This window comes from Gigantopelta aegis, chromosome 7 (assembly GCF_016097555.1).
Source record: "Gigantopelta aegis isolate Gae_Host chromosome 7, Gae_host_genome, whole genome shotgun sequence".
In the NCBI taxonomy this organism is placed as follows: domain Eukaryota; kingdom Metazoa; phylum Mollusca; class Gastropoda; order Neomphalida; family Peltospiridae; genus Gigantopelta; species Gigantopelta aegis.
Window position 1 is genome coordinate 32,421,081 of NC_054705.1, and position 20,333 is coordinate 32,441,413.

A 20,333-nucleotide genomic window follows, 5' to 3' on the forward strand; every position below is an offset into this window, starting at 1 on the left:
TACACAAAACAAACTTTAACCACATGATTATGGGTTAGTGTGGGTGTGGCATTGACAAGCATAACTCGTCACATTGTACAATACTTTACCAACATAGGAAACAATTTGTTTAAAATCTGTTTTGTTTAACGACACCACTAGAGCACATTAATTTATTAAACATGGGATGTAAAATATTTGATAATTTTGACATATCGTCTTCTAGGAAACCCACTACATTTTTTCATTAGTAGCAACAAATCTTTTATATGCACCATTTGACAGACAGGATAGCACATACCACACTTTGACGTACCAGTCGTGGTGCACTGGCTGGAACGAGAAATAGCCCAATGGGCCCACTGACGAGCAGCGATCCCAAACCGACTGCATCAAACGAGTGCATCTTGTGACTACTATTTATGCAACACTGTTCTAGAATTGAATCAGTGGGGGTAGGGGTTGAGGCATTTTGAGACGTATAATAATAATTTTCCCACCCCAATCACCCATAAAATAAAATTTTAAAATTAAACCATGTACACTAAGCATAAACAGTCGACGATTAAGAAATCAATGTGCTCTAGTTGTGTCATTAAACAAAATAAACTTCCACCCTCTAATCCCAGGGACAGGGCAGCTGTACTTGATCTAATATCCCCCAACCCCCACCGATCGTGTTATGCACTTACAGACAGGATGGAACCATGTAAACTAAGCATACATGTCCAAAGAAAGAACTAAAATCATGGTATAGCTTATCTTTAATAATTGGGGGCGGGACGTAGGCCAGTGGTAAAGCGCTCGCTTGATGTGCTGTCGGTTTGGGATCGATCTCCGTTGGTGGGTCCAATGGGCTATTTCTCGTTCCAGCCAGTGCACCACGACTGGTATATCAAAGGTCATGGTATGTGCTATCCTGTTTGTGGGATGGTGCATATAAAAGATCCCTTGCTGCTAATCGAAAAGAGTAGTTCATGAAGTGGCGACAGCAGGTTTCCTTTCTCAATATCTGTGTAGTCCTTAACCATATGTCTGACGCCATATAACCGTAAAGAAAATGTGTTGAGTGCGTCGTTAAATAAAACATTTCCTTATTTCCTCTCTGTCTATATGTAAAAATTACCAAATGTTTGACATCCAATAGCCGATGATTAATAAATCAATGTGCTTTAGTGGTGTCGTTAAACGATACTTTTGAGGCAATAATTCACACACCCATCACCCATAAAATAAAATAAAAATTAATCCATATATACAAAGCATACAAAGAAAGAAAAAAAAACATTAAGTATTATTAACGTAACTAAAATCATGGTATAGCTGATCTTTAATGATCATTAATCAAAAACATTGCCTGATGCAAGTTAATATCCATATCAGAACGTCGTTCACTTCACTGAAAGATGTCTTCTCCCCCATGCCCTCAATCTGACACAACACTGATACCACCTCCTCCGAAATATACCTCAAGCCCATCAATTTCGCACAAATACTGTCTGTTTCGGTTACCATAGTTCTACACTGTTCCTTTCCCAAATAAAGATCTATGGTAATCTGTTCTATCCGTCCTTTGTTGATTATCATATTTATTTTCAAATTGTAAACGGTTCCATTACTGTGATTAGAGAAATGTCTGAAAATTGAAAATTTAGGAGTATTTCCAAATATCCATTCCCAAGATTGGAGATTTTCTATGTTTTTTTCCAGGCCAGGAAACACTTCTTCTGTGGGATCGACATGTTCAATGTAACTCTCCTGCAACAAAAAGGAACCATAAATTACAAATGTACAGATAGTAAAAAATATATACAGTAGAATCTCTAAAACCAAAAACAAAGTTCCGAGTTACATGTACACTTATACATTGTTCACCAAATGGTTGGGTTGAACGACCCGTTGGGTTGAACACTTTCTCGAGCACTGACGGGGTTCAAGCCAACGGGATTCAACTGTACTACCTAAAAAAAAATTGTTGTTTATATTTTATTTTTGTGCTTACATGTATATATTCAATTATATTCAATTCCATGTGCAATTTATTGTGCACCTTTTCACATGTGCATTTTTGCAAGTGGATTACTATACAAAATTTGATATGGTCCAAGTGTACTTTCAGAAGTTAAATTTAGATCACTCTTACAGTCATTCACAGATTACATGTATCTACAATCCTTTGAATATCTAATCACAAGTTTTAAGTAGGCCTTGAAGTGTTAGGTCTGTGTACATGTGAAACATGCTGAGAAATAATCAGAAGTCCAAATAAACAGATTGATATTAATATTAATTACATGTCTGCCATTATGTACGAAATCGGGGGCGGGATTTAGCTCAGTCGGTTGAGTGCTCGCTTGAGGTGCTTGTGTCGCAGGATCGAACCACCTCGATGGATCAATTCAGCTGATTAGTTTTTTTCTCGTTGCATCCAGTGCACCGCAGCTGGTCAAAGGCTGCATATAAAAAAATCCCTTGCTGCATTAGGAAAAATGTAGCAGGTTTCCTACGATGACTACGAGTCAGAATTACCAAATGTTTGACATCCAATAGCCGATGAATCAATGTGCTCCAGTGGTGTCGTTAAACAAAACAAACTGTTTTCTATATATGAAATCATATTGTATTAAACTAAGTACTGTCATTTTTATACCAGGAAAGGGACATAGCCCAGTGGTAAAGCGCGCACTCTATGCACGGTTGGTCTAGGATCGATCCCCATCGGTGACCCCATTGGGCTATTTCTCGTTCCAGCCAGTGCTCCACAACTGACATATCAAAGGCTGTGGTATGTGCTATCCTGTCTGTCGGATGGTGCATATAAAAGATCCCTTGCTACTAATGAAAAAATTTAACGGTTTTCCTCTGTACGACTGTTTCAAAATGACCATATGTTTGACATTCAATAGCCGATGATTAATAAACAATGTGCTCTAGTAGTGTCGTCAAACAAAACAAATTTTTGGTTTTATGCCAGGTGGTAAATAATTATAGATGGTGGTGTGGTCAGGAGAGTTCCTGCAAACAATTTGACTGGTAGCATCGTATTCTATCACAAGCAGATAGTAAACACCATGTAGAAAATAGAGGATATTTCATGTTTTTTGCCAACTATGATTCATATCTCATCAAGTGATGTTTGCAATGATATGATTGGAGAAAACTTGAGTGTTTTCTCTTTTATAGATACATTACCTGTCCTCAAACAAGTGCACCTCCCCCCCACGCAAGTGGTCTGGTCCGAACATCCCAACAGCCAATGGGATGGCCTAAATTCTTCTACTGCATACTGCTCTCTAGTTCCGGTCACATGACTGTAACTTCCTTCTTTTTCCCTGAGCGCATCGCACGGAGAACAGGAAGCGGGGAGGCCCGGGCGGGATGAATCTTGAGGACAGGTAATGTATCTATAAAAGAGAAAACACTCAAGTTTTCTCCATTTCTATAGACATTACCTGTCCTCAAACAAGTGCAGCATTCAACAGATGGTGGTGGGTGCCGAGATCCGTAGATGCTTGTGATAACTCCCCAACCGGAAAGAGGCTGACTAGTGGAAGAATAAGGCCAACCTTGGTAAGCCCTCATCCTAGGGATGCCCGTCACAGACCAATGCAGGTGATGTTAGTAACAACAACCAGAATGGTGGCATCCGTCAGCAGTGGCAGGTACGGCTCCTAGAACACATGGACCAGGAGGCGGAAGCCACATCTCATGCTGGTTCTGACAGGGTGGGAAGACGTAGCCACCAGGGATGCAGGTGTTAGGTAACCCTCACGTATTGAAGTGTTATAGTTTTTCAATAACAAGCGACAACCTAATGAGGTGCATCCGTCAGAACATTGAACAAAACAAGACCCCCGAGTGTTTTCTGTCTAGTACACCAAAGATCTGTTAGTTCAATAACGACAACCAATAACCACATGCAGTGCAGGGTAAAGGTTATCGAGACAAAAGTTCCGGCACCAGTACGTGAACTGTGCAAAAGAACAAAAGTCTAAGCAATCCTCATCTGTCTATTCGATGGACATCTCGGTATGCAGCCCAGAATCAGACAGACATCAACGGCGACGAGGACGGCTTGTATTCAACAGAGTCTGTGCAGCAACAACCGGACCCAGATGATGGAACCCCTCAACGTCTTCTGTGGAGACATCCATCAGATAATAGTTGGCGAAGATGGAGTCCGTAGCCCAGAACCAACCAGTGATAATGTGCTGAATGGGTGTGTTGCAGTGCAGGGACATCGTGGCAGCCAAGGCACGGAGTTCATGCGGATTAGAAGCAGACGGAGCAGGTAAACCCTCCTTCTGATAGGCGGTCAGGATAGAAGACCGGATCCAGGTGGCCACCGTGTTCTTGGTAAGGTCCCTCAACCGACTCTGGTTACAGGAAAGGAAAAGTCTTTTGCGATGTTGTCGAAAAGATCTGGTCCTCTCGATGTACTGGTGCAGGGCTCTGACAGGGCACAACGCCAAGTCCTCAACGTCCGCCGGACCAACGATAGAGGAGAGGGCCTGCACAACATACGAACGAGGCGCTTGGTCTGGTAACTGATTCTTTGCAACAAAGTTCATGAGTAACCCCAAGTTGACTGCACGCCGATCTTGGTGAAAACGTACCAAGTCTACATCAAGAGCATGGAGTTCTGAGACACGGGCAGCCGTGGCAAAACCGAGTAAAAACACCGTCTTCCGCATCAAGTCTTGCAAGACGAAGTCCCATCTGGGTGGCCGAAAACGGTGTACTTGGATATCTGGATCGTCTGAGGTTTGAGGTTTTGCCGGACACACCCTCGGTGAAAGCAAAGCCATCTGACGTTGTAAGCCACAGTAGTAGATGATCTGTGCGCTTTCAAAATGGCCGCCGTAGACTGTGAAGAAAAACCTTTCTTTCTCAAACTCTTGGCGATAAAGTCCACGCGTGCAGTTGGAACAACTGCGGACGTGGATGGTATAGTCTTGACGTGGGATGCAGCAACAGATGATCCCAGTCTGGCAGCGGTAAAGGATGTGGATCGGCAAGACGTATTAGATCTGGATACCACATCCTGGATGGCCACATTGGAGCAATGAGTAACAGGCGACAATGGTACAGCTGAAACCTCTGAAGCACCCTTGGAAGGAGGATTCGTGGAGGAAAAGCGTACGCGTCCATCTGTTCCCAGCTGATGGCCAAGGCGTCGAGATCCAGAGCTTCGGGATCCAGCACCGGAGACACGTAAACCCTCAGCTGATGGTTGAATCGTGTGGCGAAGAGATCGATGTTTGGTGTCCAAAGTCTGTCGCACACCCATCGAAACGCTTCGGGATGGAGCATCCATTCCGTCGGCTGTGGAGACGACGGCCGAGACAGTGTGTCGACTAGTACATTGGAAACCCCTGGAATATGGCGAGCCCGAAGTTGCAACGGAATCTCGTCAACCAGCTTGTAGAGACGATAAGTCAACTGCAGCAGACTGCTGGAGTGGGTTCCGCCCTGACGGTTGATATAAGCCACCGCGGTAGTACTGTCTGTGGCTACCATGAGAGAGGCGCCTGACAGCATCTCTCGCCAATGAAAGATGACGTAACTGACAACATCTCCAACAGGTTGATGTGTAGATCGGCTTCATCTGGAAACCACAGCCACCAACAGGGACTGGACTGCAAGGCGACTGGTAACCGGATCAGCAAATCTGCGTTATTGTACTGAATGCATGGATTCAGAAACAAACTGGATACCGCGACCTCTAAGCATAAAATGTTGCGCCGACGTCAAAATTACTCTTGCAATGATACTTCATGAAACAGTAATAGAGTGATTCAGGAATCAAGACATCGGAAACAGCGACCCCGTGATACAGGCAAGAGCCAAGACAGCGTAGCAACTCGCTACGCTACATGCCCGATATACCTGGAAGTGAAGCAACGCAAAACAGCAACCGGCTAAAATCCACGGCCGTCACACCACCCGGTGCGAAACAGCAGCAGAGACCATCTAGACAGCATCGGTCACGAACTCTGGCGGTAACAACAATAAACGTCAGTGAGTTGATAAGCCGCAATGAACCATAGGAAAACGGTGACGGTAAAACCCCCGTACCACGTGATGGCAACTGGATAACTTCCGGAACCAGCGGAAGTAGCGACTGTCTTGCATCGCCACCGGATATAGAGAACGATCTGCCGAATGTCGCTGAACCTTCCTCGAACAAGAGAATATCGGTGCACGGGATCTCAACACAAGTGACCGGACCAGTAGACTTTCTTCGTCACCAACCCGGAACGCTTGTAACGTCGACCCCTTCACGGCAAAGAGCCGTATGTAGACCACAGGTCTGCCAAGATTACCGGCTTGTGCTGAAAGTCAAGAATGGATCGCTTCAGGCAAGTCGGTTGACGATAGTGTGCAATCGTAGTGCACATCGACGTCACGGAAGATATAAGGTAGACCAACATCAAAGTCGACGGCTAGAACAAGGCATATCCTCTGGCATCCTGCACATGAGGAGTTATGGTCGCCATGTACAACATGTACGCTGAACTGAAGCCATCGACAGGACGTGCCAATCTGTAAGTTCTAGGAAGACGTCTGGTCCCGCCGGAAACAGCGTCATCCAAGGCCGGCGTCACACCGTTGAAGGATAGGTTGAAGACGGGATACGTTCGTTGTGACGAATGGGGAACGGCACAAACGAAGTCTACTCAAGTAAACCGACATCGGATCAGTCCTCAAACGGAAACCTTCTAGAATGGTGCGAGTGGACTGTGAAGTGACGAAAGCATATACACCGCAGCGAGACAAACAGTCACAGCCATGTGGGTCACTGCGTCCGGATCTTCTATAACGGAAGGTGCCGACGCATCATCTGGAAAATCGGTCAGTAACCTGGCACAGGCACTTCGATCCAATGTACTGGCTGCATCGGAAACACGGACCGTGGACGGTCCCGTCAGGAGCCGGTGTAACCCTGAACGCCGAATCAGCTGCCGACTGGTGTGGACGGTACGATGTACACGGACCGGCAGGAGCCGGTGGAACCCTGGACACTGCACCACTTCGATCGATCACGGGACGACGGTACCGAACGGTGAGCCGATGACGCAATTTTCCAATTCGTTACAGGGCTCCGTCTGCTTGCTGGAACAACGATACGCACGGGCCAGTTACTGGTAGCCGTGTAAACCGACGGGGGCCTGTGGCAGCCAACGATCGAATGCCGATATCTGCCGGTGGAACCTCCGTGGCGATCATCGAACCCGGACCCTTCTTGGCTGAAACCGGTGGATGGGCCAGCGGCGGTAGCATATCAGATATGACAGCCAGACAATCCCTCAGTGACAAGTGGTCCGCCGCATCCAGATCTTCCAGCACCGCATGAACCGATACATCATCAGAAAGTCACGTAGCACCCGTGAACAGGCCAGTCGCTCTGGTCATGGCCCGATGGAGATACCGGAGAACCGGACCGTGGGCGGTCCCGTGTGGATACCAAGGAACGGATGACCACATCGTCGTTGGATGTGGCAAGGACGGCAACATGTCGTAGACAGCCGCCAAGCAATCCCTCATAGTCATATGGTCCGTAGAGTCGGGCTCTTCAATGACAGATGCCGCAGGCGCTTCATCACCAAAGTCTCGTAGAACTCGAGCACAGGCCAATCGATGTACCGTAATGGAAGCCGCTGGTTAAACCGGACCGTGGATGGTCCCGTCTAGCCCTCGGAGGCCTTGGAAGCCACATCAACTGAAGGTTGGCGCTGACGATCTGTGGAACCCGTAGGGAGCCATACAGGTCATGTGGAACGGCTACGGTCCCGGCTCCGATGCGCCGAAGGGGACTTCCCCGCCGAAGATCGGTGAGCCTTGGAATCCGTGGAGCGTCTATCTGAATGAGCCGGCTTCTTAGAGGGCTGCGTAGAGACCGCAGGCCTGTCATCCGAAGTCTTAAGTAACGGTGGAGCTGAAGAAGCCGCACCCCCTGAAGAGGGGACTGGAACCGGACCTGACCCCGAACTCGCCGATTTAGGTAAGGTCGCCATTGACGCCATTGTTTCTTCCAGCATGGTCGGTAGAATTGAACGTAACTCTTCCGCCACGGAGTCAGCAATCGAAGGCGAAGATTCCACCTTCTTGGTCCTCGAAGATTCCACCTTCTTGGTCCTCGCTGACACCACCTTCAGGTAAGCCGCGAACTCGACATCAGACAAGCCCGCACAAAGGTCGCATCTAGAAGTGAGGCCACACGAACACGACAACCTGGGTCGCCGCCGGCTAACTTCTTGCAGCGTAACACGCTCGAACTAGTCGCCTGAACATTATCAGATATGATAATAGTAATTTTTCAATCTGTGAAAGAAAGAAAAACCAACCATAACACAAATACAAAGCCGGTAAATAAAGACGCCATTTTGCAAATGGCGTCCGACACGACAACCGGCGATATAACAACATTTCATGTAATTAACACTTGGCAAGTCAAGCGAAATACGCGAAAGACATATGAAAGCTAACGAAAGCTAACGAAAATTAAGGTGAAAAACATTTCACCCAAACACAAAGCCAGTCAACACAGACGCCATTTTGCAAATGGCGTCCGACACGACAACCGGCAATATAAACAACATTTCATGTAATTAAACGCTTGGAAGTCAAGTGAAATACGCGAAAAGAACATACGAAAGCTAATGAAAACGAAGGTGAAAAACATTTCACCCAAACACTAATACAAAACCAAAGGTCTTATAAAAGTTGACTCCAAACAGAGCCAAGCAAAAGGACGTCCAGACCCTTTAGCGAAGAGAAAAAGAAGGAAGTTACAGTCATGTGACCGGAACTAGAGAGCAGTATGCAGTAGAAGAATTTAGGCCATCCCATTGGCTGTTGGGATGTTCGGACCAGACCACTTGCGTGGGGGGGAGGTGCACTTGTTTGAGGACAGGTAATGTCTATAGAAATGCAAACGTCACAAGAACTTTCTATTTATTATATAACTTTTGGCAGTTTACCTTTATTTTTAAAATGCCAGCAGCAAAATAGTCCTGGCTTTCTTACAGTGAAGATAACACTTTTTACAGTGACGATAACACATTTTAGAGTGAAATAGTGAAATTTTAAAATGTGTTGTCGTCACTGAGGGACTGATAACACTTATTTCACTAAATGTTATATAATGAAATAGATCATCTATCAAAGTGGAAAAACGTGTACGGAAAAGGTATGCAGTGTATACTGCACTATACCAATAAACTCCTGCGAAGAATCGCACGTGAAATCACATTATAGGGACATACCCTAGTTTCAACCCGTGAAAATTAACACTAAGTTTAGTTAATATACAAACCTGTAACACATTTGGATAACGTTACAATTGAGTGAAACATGAGTCTGTGACTTTGAAAAGGTAAAATACCCTCTAAAAATAGACTAAAACTCGACTCCATAACTGTTACTTCTCAGACGCACGTGCGTTTTTAAAAATATTAGAAATGCATTTTGTGATATTAAAAACACCAGGATGACCAAAGACACTTCGAATGTATGGAAATTGATAATCTAAAAAATAAAATCTAAGTAAAGTATGATTTAAGTTATCAAAAACGGTTATAATAGTCAAAAATATGCGTTAGTGTTTAAAAACTAGGTTATGTCCCTTTAATGGAGAGCGAGCCTAATACTATACAAACCTTATTCAGATTATTTTGAAGAAATGAATGTCCAACAGAACCGACAACTTCTTCAAAGGTCATTTGCGGAGTGACCTCCCTTACATTCATCACACTTGCAGGGACACTCTCAGTTGCTTTACTTTTAACACCAACCTACACAAATAAATACAGTTCATTAATAAACACTTCGATAATTATACACTCATGATTGTTGCCTTATCTCATTATACCAACCTATAATCCTTCCCACAGGCAATGACCTTTTTTTCAAACTACGGAATTTACTTCAAGGTCAGGGCTTCTAGATTTCTTTTTAAGTTCACTAGCCATGGAAACAGTAATTTTTAAAATTTACTAGCCACAATTTAAGTTGATATAATTTTACTAAATAATAGTAATAATCAGATATGTCACCTTAACAGGGAGATATATAGCTTAAAACCACTAACATTGGGGGTTGGAGTGGGGTCAGTATATTCATATTTACTAAGTAGATTTATTTAACTGCAACATTTGACAATTTTTGTTTTCACTAGCCATCGAGCATGGCAATAGTAGTTATTTACTAGCCCAACACTGAATATCACTAGCCATGGGAGTGGGGCTACCATAATCTAGAAGCCCTGTCTGGCATGGCAATAGTAGTTATTTACTAGCCCAACACTGAATATCACTAGCCATGGGAGTGGGGCTACCATAATCTAGAAGCCCTGACAAGTGGGTTTTTTTTCTTTTTCTGAGTAGATTGTTTTCTAAATTGCAAGCAAAAAAAAAAAAAAAAAAATTATTTATTTCCAAAACACTTTTACTTTTCTTCAAACCAAACTAAAATTATTTTTAAAAAAACCAAACATTTTTGTTGGGAGGATGGGACAAACTATTAATTAAATTAATAAATAATTAATTAACAAATAATTAATTAGCTCCCTTTAGCATGTTAATTTATAAAACAAATTTAAAGTGTACTACAAAAGAATTAAATATCAATGCTCATTATTAGGTTTGATGCCCATGGCTTTGACTTTTGGAATTTTAGTGGGTCTTTTTTTGTTTTTAAAATGGGAATAAGTTATAATTTAAAAGAGTAATACCAAAGTTTGTATTTATTCAAATTAATATATCCATTTTGCATTAAGAAAGGGAAGGGGTGTTTGTCAAGTGTTACGTACCATATTGATTTCAAAATATATCTTTATATAATAATTTTTAAAAAGGAATTATTTACATGTACATTCAGATTGGGAAATTTTCATTAAATTGCAAAAATTTAATCCTGCAAAAATAAAGTATTTTACAGTACTAGACACAACACTTATAGTTGCATCTTGAGAATGAATGAATGAATGAATGAATGAATGAATGAATGAATGAATGAATGAATGAATGATTTAACGACACCCCAGCACAAAAGATATATCGGCTAATGTGTGTCAAACAATGAGTGTTTTGTGTATTTATCCTAAATGGTGTCAACAAAAACACTAACCAGTTTTCTTGTTCCAACCAGTGCACCACAAATGGTCAAAGGCCATGGTATGTGCTTTCCTGTCTGTGGGAAGTGCATATAAAAGATCCCTTACTGCATTAGAAAAAATGTAGCGGGTTTCCTCTCTAAGACTATATATCAGAATTACCAAATGTTTGATATCCAATAGCAAATAATTAATAAATCAATGTGCTCTAGTGGTGTTGTTAAATAAAACAATTTTTTTTTTTTAACTAACCAGTTTAGACTGCAGAAGGTGACTGAGGTTTTCTTTGTTGACGTCTAGGAGAAAGGTGAAATGATGGTATGTTTTATCACCACTCAGCTTAGCCGCTGTTCCAGAAACCTGGATGGAAATATATAAAAGAAAGGAATGTTACTTTAATAACAATTCAGAACATTTTAAAGGCATATTGCCACAGACCACCGACCTATTTAATGGTCTAACAAAGTATTACCTGAACAAAAATCATTTGATTTGTCCCTAAATGTACTTTATTCAACCAATTTCATAACCACCATACTCCATTTATTAATGTTATTTTGTAAAAATAATTGAATTATGGCCATGGTTCATAATTCAAAAACTAAAATTGCCGAGAGGGTTGACATGGATTTCACTCCATTATGGTTCAGTTAATGTGATGCGATAGCTAGATTTGGTTTCCAACAATTAATGTAATTTTTATTTATTATCCATTTTCACAGAAATAAGGTTGTTAAATCCGTGACAGTATGCCTTTAAACTACTGTATAGTCATTTTGTGTCTAACATATGGGTACACTCACTCACTCACTCACTCGCTCTCACTCTGTCTGTGTGTCTGTGTCTGTCTCTCTGGGGCGGGACATAGCCCAGTGGTAAATCACTTGCTTGATGTGCAGTCAGTCTAGGATTGATCCCCATCAATGGGCCCATTGGGCTATTTCTCATTCCAGCCAGTGTACCACGACTGGTATATCAAAGACTGGTATGTGCTATCCTGTCTGTGAGATGGTGCTTATAAAAGATCCCTTGCTGCTAATCGAAAAGAGTAGCCCATGAAGTGGTGACATCAAGTTTCCTCTCTCAATATCCGCGTGGTCCTTAACCATATGTCCGACGCCATATAACTGCAAACAAAATGTGTTGCGTGCGTTGTTAAATAAAACATTTCCTTATTTCGGTTTAGAAACGGTTGAAACATGGTGCCATAAGTTTTGAATACCAGCTATATACATGTATAGGGTATGTAACAACATTTGGACGTAGAAAGAACCACACTTTGTATGTCCCTTCGGACTATAGATTAACCAAACTTGGGTGTCCATTTTCATGGGCTGTTAGAAGGAAGAAGGAAAAGTTTTAATTAACGACGCACTCAAGACATTTTATTTACGGTTATATGACATCAGACATATGGTGAAGGACCACACAGATATATAGAGAGAAAACCCGCTGTCGCCACTTCATGGGCTACTCTTTTCGATTAGCATAGACAGGGTAGTACATACCACGGCCTTTGATATACCAGCTGTGGTGCACTGGCTGGAACGAGAAATAGCCCAATGAGCCCACCGCGCATTGAGCGAGCACTTTGCCATTAAGCTACATCCCCCCCACCCCACGGTCTGGTGGAGGTTTTTTTTAAGAGTTTTGTTTAGCAATACATCTTGAGCAGCTTGTAGCTTTGATCATCAGCTACTGGGTGTCAAACATTTGATCATTTTGACTCGTAGTCTTCATAGAAAACCCACTGTATATTTTTCCAGGTGAGCTAGAACCCGGCCCCTTAAAAATACTCAACACCTTGCAATTATTAATGAAATTGCAGGGTTTTAGAATCATCAAATCCACTAGCCATGGGATCAGTGATTTTAAACATTTGATCATTAAAGATTGACTAGCCCTACTTTACTAAATAATGGTAATAATCAAATATGTCACCTAACAGAGGCAGATCTAAGGGGGGGGGGGGGGGGGGGGGGGGGGGCCAGGGGCCCGGGCCCCCCTAAATTTTGCGAGTTATAATTTTATTATATATTAATTTTACTTTTTTTATGATCCCCCGCCAAACCTCCCCCAACATTCCCTTGGAATTCCCCCTCATGTCACTGGGGCCCCCCCATATGGATTTTCTGGGTCCGCCACTGCCTAAAGAGGGAGATAGAGCTTAAAAACACAAATATTGAGTGGTTGGGGTGGGGAAAGAATATTCATATTTTCAAAATAAGACTTAACAGCAACATTTGACTCGTTTTTTTCACTAGCTGTCGGGCATGGCAATAGTAGTTATTTACTAGCCTAACATTGAATATCATTAGCCATGGGAGTGGGGCTACCATAATCTGTGGGTGGGACATAGCCCAGTGGTAAAGTGTTCGCTTGATGTGTGGTCAGTCTAGGATCGATCCCCATCGCTGGACCCATCTGGCTATTTCTCGTTCTAGTCAGTGCTCCACAACTGGTGTAACAAAGCTCGTGATATGTACTATCCTGTCTGTGGGATGGTGCATATAAAATACCCCTTGCTGCTAATCAAAAAGAGTAGCCCATGAAGTGGCGACAACGTGTTTCCTCTCTCAATATCCGCATGGTCCTTAACCATATATCTGACACCATATAACTGTAAATAAAATGAGTTGAGTGTGTCATTAAATAAAACATTTCTTTCCTTCCTTCCTTCCTACCATAATCTAGAAGTCCTATAAACTGCCACACACACACACACCTTGTAGGCCCCATTCAAAATGATGTCATCGCGTTTATTGAGTGTCAGATCCACGTCCCACCTTGATAATATCGCCTGAACAACCAGTTCCAGGTTGGCCTTGCGGTTGTATCGTGGACGCGCCATGATAAAGGAAAAATTGACGTTTCCCTCATCGTGGTAAACTGTGCCGCCCCCACTCCTGCGACGAACGATTTCAACCTTTCTCCTTCTGGCTTCAGAGACGTTACACTCCATCCAGGGATTCTGGTGACGGCCGATAACAACCGCTGGAGAGTTCCTCCACATGAGGAGATAACTCTTGGCACGCAAGTCTCCATGATCAAATATCCAATCCTCCAGAGCCAAGTTGATGAAAATGTTGGTCGAATCGGAAACCAGTACAACGTGTTCCACTGGAGAACTAACAGAGCTGGAGCCCGGTGTTTTTGATGAAAAAGAAATGATAGATTTCGACTGTAGATGTTTTAAATGATGATGTAGAGTCAGTCGGGACAAAGTGGTCAAGTTGAAAACTTTAGTCATCAGCATACACATTTTGGAAGCTGGAAAAGAAATGTAAATAATGTACAATAATGTTAATATAAATTTATAAAAAAAGAAATGAATGTTCAAATTGAAAACTTTGGTCTAGGCTTTACAATGATAGAAATAAGCAGAAATTTTCACTAGTCCACCGGACAAATATATCTAGAAATCTACTTGTCCACCAATACTTTCACTTGTCCACTAGACAAATATATCTAGAAATCTACTTGTCCGCCAATACTTTCACTTGTCCAAATATGTTTTTAGTTTTATTCAAGTACAAGGACATTAGTTTTGATTCTTCAAAATGAAATTAACCGGCCTCGGTGGCGTTATGGATAGGCCATCGGTCTACAGGCTGGTAGGTACTGGGTTTGGATCCCAGTCAAGGCATGGGATTTTTAATCCACATACCGACTCCAAAACCCGAGTGAGTGCTCCGCAAGGCTCAATGGGTAGGTGTAAACCACTTGCACTGACCAGTGATCCATAACTGGTTCAACAAAGGCCATGGTTTGTGCTATCCTGCCTGTGGGAAGCGCAAATAAAAGATAACTTGCTGCCTGTCATAAAAGAGTAGCCTATGTGGCAACAGCGGGTTTCCTCTAAAAAACAGTGTCAGAATGACCATATGTTTGACGTCCAATAGCCGATGATAAGATAAAGAATCAATGTGCGCTAGTGGCGTTGTTAAATAAAACAAAACTTTACTTTTTTCAAAATGAAATTGATATTGAAAATGTTCACTTGTCCACTGGACAACCACTGAGGAACATTTTGCTTGTCCGAGCAGACTTGCAATTGTCAGGACACTGCTTTAGATTGCACCAAAGATGAGAAGATAAAGGGTGTGGCCCAAAATAAGCAAGCTCAAATTAAGTAAAAACATGCTAAGCTAAAATCAATGCAATGTTAAACTGTAAATTGATTAAAATAATTTGAAATGCATTTCTAAAAATGTACATCGATCTCTTTACCAGCTATTATTAACATTACTGCACTACAAGGACTTTACTAGTGTCCTCAGATGTTTTATTTAATGGTGCACTCAACATATTTTATGTACGGTTATATGGCGTCAGACATATGGTTAATGACCACACATATTGAGAGAGGAAACCCGCTGTTGCCACTTCATGGGCTACTCTTTTCGATTAGCAGCAAGGGATTTTTTATATGCACCATCCCACAGACATACCATGGCCTTTGATATACCAGTTGTAGTGCACTGGCTGGAACGAGAAATAGCCCAATGGGCCCACTAACAGGGATTGATCCCAGACCGACCGCACATCGAGCGAGCACTTTGCCACTGGGCTACGTCTTGCCCCCTTAGAACGCAAACAAATAAAACTTCTTGTGCCCAAATTAGTGCGATCTAAAGCCCCGTTGGTCATCAGCATGCACATTTTTGAAGCTGAAAAAGAAATGTAAATAATATGAATAAGAAATGAAAGGAAGAACCAAACATTTCTTCAACCAGTTTTGTTCTGTTGATCCGCCTCGTGGTGTAAATAAGCGTTATTTGCATGTCTGTGAGCCAGTCTACTATTCAGTAGTGTACTGCCAGCTGCTTGTTGTAAAGTTAGAAAACGCGATTAAATAAAATTAAATACTCTTTAAGTCATGTTACATTGTTGATACTAAATATTTGATTACTAGCGACAACAAGTTTTCAATTTTATTAGTCGTGTTTTGTTGTGTTTTGTCGTACGATGTAAATCTAGGTCAAGTGGTTGAGTTCATTTCCACGAAGTAGGTACGTTGTGAGGAAGACATTGTTTCTCACTTATATGCAATCATTATTAGTTTAACCTTTCTACGTTTACAGATTATATTTCAAACATATTAAATGGCGAAATTATAATTCATATCTGCTATAGCTACTGATATAATATAAACGCCAACATGATACATCCCTCCGCCCCTTGCACAGAAATACAAGTCTCAAAACCGACGTGAAACTGAATGAGCATTTTTCCACTTGTGAAACAGTCGCGAGCCAGTGTTTTGATAGCAATGACATATAACGACGTTTCCTTTGTCTTTATTTTGGATGACTGGACACCATAGCAATTATGAACAGTATTCAGTAAACTGAGTAATAAATCATACAGGTAAGTTTGGAGGGTAGTTACAAAATGAGGTCATGGGGTAGGGTATGATCAAGATACATTTCTCGAGTCCGTGGCCCTTCAATCCAGGTGCTAGTGACATGGTCCATCAGTAATGTTACCTTTTCATTCTGAGGACTGTCAGCAATTGTGTCAGCCCAAACGTCCTCACTTTTGTCCATCGGAACCATCGGAAGGGCTGAAGCATACCTTACCACCTTTTGTACATCATCGTGTTCAATATATTCTGATGCTAATCCTACTTTTTGCGCGTACAACGCCAAATACACTGAGTTTAATGGGAAATTGAAAACAAAAAAAATCTATCAATCGTGTGGTGCGTACAGCGTTGTGAGCAGATATAAAATACTACCCAGGACAGTAATCCTTTAAAACACTTGAGACCAATACGAGCAAAACAAAACAAAACTGAGGAGAAAAAGAAGAAATAACAATAAAAGAAAACACACACACAAGCGCCTGCTTACTTTCTACCCCGAACAGTAAAGCTAGACTATAAACGCTTCTCATTTCGTTGGTAAAGAAAACACACACACAAGCGCCTGCTTACTTTTTACCCCGAACAGTAAAGCTAGACTATAAACGCTTCTCATTTCGTTGGTAAAGAAAACACACACACAAGTGCCTGCTTACTTTCTACCCCAAACAGTAAAGCTAGACTATAAACGCTTCTCATTTCGTTGGTAAAGAAAACACACACACAAGCGCCTGCTTACTTTCTACCCCAAACAGTAAAGCTAGACTATAAACGCTTCTCATTTCGTTGGTAAAGAAAACACACACACAAGTGCCTGCTTACTTTCTACCCCGAACAGTAAAGCTAGACTATAAACGCTTCTCATTTCGTTGGTAAAGAAAACACACACACAAGCGCCTGCTTACTTGCTACCCCGAACAGTAAAGCTAGACTATAAACGCTTCTCATTTCGTTGGTAAAGAAAACACACACACAAGCGCCTGCTTACTTGCTACCCCGAACAGTAAAGCTAGATTATAAACGCTTCTCATTTCGTTGGTAAAGAAAACACGGCTCACACTGCAATGCAGAACATGTAAACCAATTAGTTTCTTCTACTTCCCGGGACATTCATAATTCGGCAAACCGGTACTACACAAAATAGAATTTTCTACGTCCTAGGCCGACACCATCAAGAGTCATGCACTTAAAAAACAACAACAAAAAACCCAAACAATATATATATATATATATATATATATATATATATATATATATATATATATATATATATATATATATATGTTTTTCATAAAATAAAACAGCCTGTCTGGTCATTTTGTTTTTAAAAAAAAAGAAGATTTTTCTATTATATATACAATAATACATCTATTTATTAAGATATATGCATATAGGCCGGTGGCTTTGGAGCACTCTGAAGGGGTAGCACAGTATCTGGTGTGACTGGTAACAGGTCGTTTCGCCCCTGTTACTAGATCGCCCGCGTCGTTTCGACCCGGATCCATTTGTACTGTTAACTGAGTCAGTTCACCCCCATGTAGGGTCGTTTCGCACTTTTCTTTTAATTTTGTTAATAAAAACATTTATTCATTGCTTTATCATATATGCATCGGGATTTTTTTTTGGTGGGAGTGGGGGGTGGGGGTGGGGGTGGGAGTGGGGGGTTACACACTGCCGTCGATAACCACAGAGTTTGGTCTAATACGCGGATAGTTTATACTAAAATTCGAGAATATCTAATTAATTTTTCTTTTCAGGTTGAAACATCTGCTAAAAAATAATCCCCTAAAACAGTGTCATACCAGACGTAAATTGAATAATAAGTACATCATAGCATGTACTATATTATCATAAAGAACAGGATTAAAAACAAAATATTTTAACTGAAATGCCAAAAAGTAATTGGCGAATACATATTTAGATTGGCGAAAGAAATTGAAGATTGGCGAATTTTTTGGCGAACAAAAATAGCCACCCAGGGCTAGCACTGATTTACTAGCCCAACATTGAATATCACTAGCCATGGGAGTGGGGCTACCATAATCTAGAAGTCCTGATGTACATGACTTTCTCTGTTCATTATATGGAATTGATTATTATTTGAACAGGTATGGAGATCATCCTATAAGATGTTAAGAACAACATCCCGTAGAGCTCTCATATTATAGAGCAGTTTGACACCCAATAGCTGATGTATTTATCGTGCTGGGGTGTTGTTAAACATCTATTCTATTTATATTAAATACAGATGTTTTAAAAACTAAATGATGTCAGTATTCGAATAACAATCACTTAACTCCCTATGCAGAGTTTCTGCCAGAGGGTAAAACGGGTATGGCCCCATACCCAATTTTTTTTATTTTTAAGTTAACCTTTTAACAAAATTGAATACTGTATCATTTTCTTAACCCTAACCCTAAATTCTTTCTGGGGGATGTTCCCCATATCCCATGTTGACTGTAGTTGCATTCAATTCCATAGCACGTACCAGAAAATTTCTTCCTGGCAGAAACACTGCTATGTTAACAATATATTGGGTGCACAATGCTGCCAGTTCGTAGTTCACCAATGTTAGGTGCAAATTGCGGGGTGGGGTATCAAATACCTCTTACAATGTCTAGCGCCCCTCCCTCTTAACAAACCCCTTATCCATGCCTGAAGGTAAACATTGATCTATGATTCCTTTTTTTTTTTTTTTTACATTTTGACATTAGTTGAGTTGTTATTAGAATTGTTTGAAGATTAATAATTAATGTATTTGTGTTTGAAGAAAATATTTTAATTTTTAAAGCTGTACCATTTAGTAAACAAATAAAATGAAGTGAAATTACAAGTGTTACACTGTGGTCCTTTTAAAATGTAATAAGTACCAGCATATCATGTATACAGTAGGCCTACAGTATGGGAATGCTGGTCAACTCCCCCCCCCCCCCCCCCCCCCCCCCCCCCCCATCAACTCATCCCCTACCAACTCGCCTCAGTGTTTGGACAACTCGCTCCAAACTTTATTGCACATTATTGCTTAAAATATTGGTATATTTAATTAAAGGGACATTCCTGACTTTTCCGACTAATAAAATATTTCTACGATTAAACTTATATATTAAATATATTTTCTTGTTTAGAATATCAGTATCTGTATATTCAAGGTGTTTCTGGTCGTGTTAATATTTGTAAGAAGCCCAAATTGGATTTTTTTTATTTCGGAACTAAAATGAAATTTGACCGAATACAAATATTAGAACGATCAGAAACACGTTTAATATACAGCCACTAATATTATATGCAGAAAAATATTTTTAATGTGTAATTACAATAGTTAACAAGTCTGTTAGTCGATAACATCTTAAAAACTGCATAAAACTCAGGAATGTCCCTTTAATATAACTGAAATGATATGTGTTGACTAAACAGTGTGGGGCGAGTTGACCAACAGCTGCGGCGAGTTGGTTTTGGGGCCAGTTGATCTGCTCCCCAGTATGGTACTCACCGATACTTGGCGAGACCTAAAGCAAATCGCGTCTAGCACAATTTCCAAGTCAAATGAATTGTTAAATTTATACCAAGTGGCTTATATCCATCAATCAAATATAATAACTGTGCTGCTGGTGTGGCAGACTAGAGGAGGTGAAACTAATTTCTTGTTAGGTGCTTTGAAGTTTTAATATCACAAGCTTCCGGTTAATGTTATTCATCGTAACTGACTATTAGTTATATCGTTACCTAAACAACTTACTGTCTGAGACATTCAACAAACTAATATGTCTACTGTAATAAAGACGTTTTTAGAAATACAGTTCTCAAAGTATTGGTAAATAATTTATAGTGGTAAAGAATAATATTATTATATTTTAATGTGTCGTTACTTAAAGA

General features: G+C 41.2%; 1 protein-coding gene across 3 annotated transcripts; it reads right to left on the reverse strand.

The window, feature by feature from the left end:
• Window positions 1-1,294: 1,294 nt before the first annotated feature.
• LOC121377255 (lipoyltransferase 1, mitochondrial-like) lies at window positions 1,295-20,145 on the reverse strand. Of its 3 annotated transcripts, XM_041505174.1 has the most exons (6): window positions 19,951-20,145; window positions 15,615-15,765; window positions 13,821-14,365; window positions 11,348-11,455; window positions 9,642-9,776; window positions 1,295-1,737 (listed from the first exon to the last, which is right to left on the reverse strand). In XM_041505174.1, exons 2-6 carry the CDS (start codon window positions 15,640-15,642, stop codon window positions 1,324-1,326), a joined length of 1,230 nt encoding a protein of 409 aa, XP_041361108.1. In that variant the 5' UTR covers window positions 15,643-15,765; window positions 19,951-20,145; the 3' UTR covers window positions 1,295-1,323. The 3 variants fall into 3 exon arrangements, with proteins under 3 accessions (XP_041361108.1, XP_041361109.1, XP_041361110.1); XM_041505175.1 differs by lacking the exon at window positions 15,615-15,765; XM_041505176.1 differs by lacking the exons at window positions 15,615-15,765; window positions 19,951-20,145 and adding an exon at window positions 15,547-15,601.
• Between the last annotated feature and the right edge of the window lie 188 nt (window positions 20,146-20,333).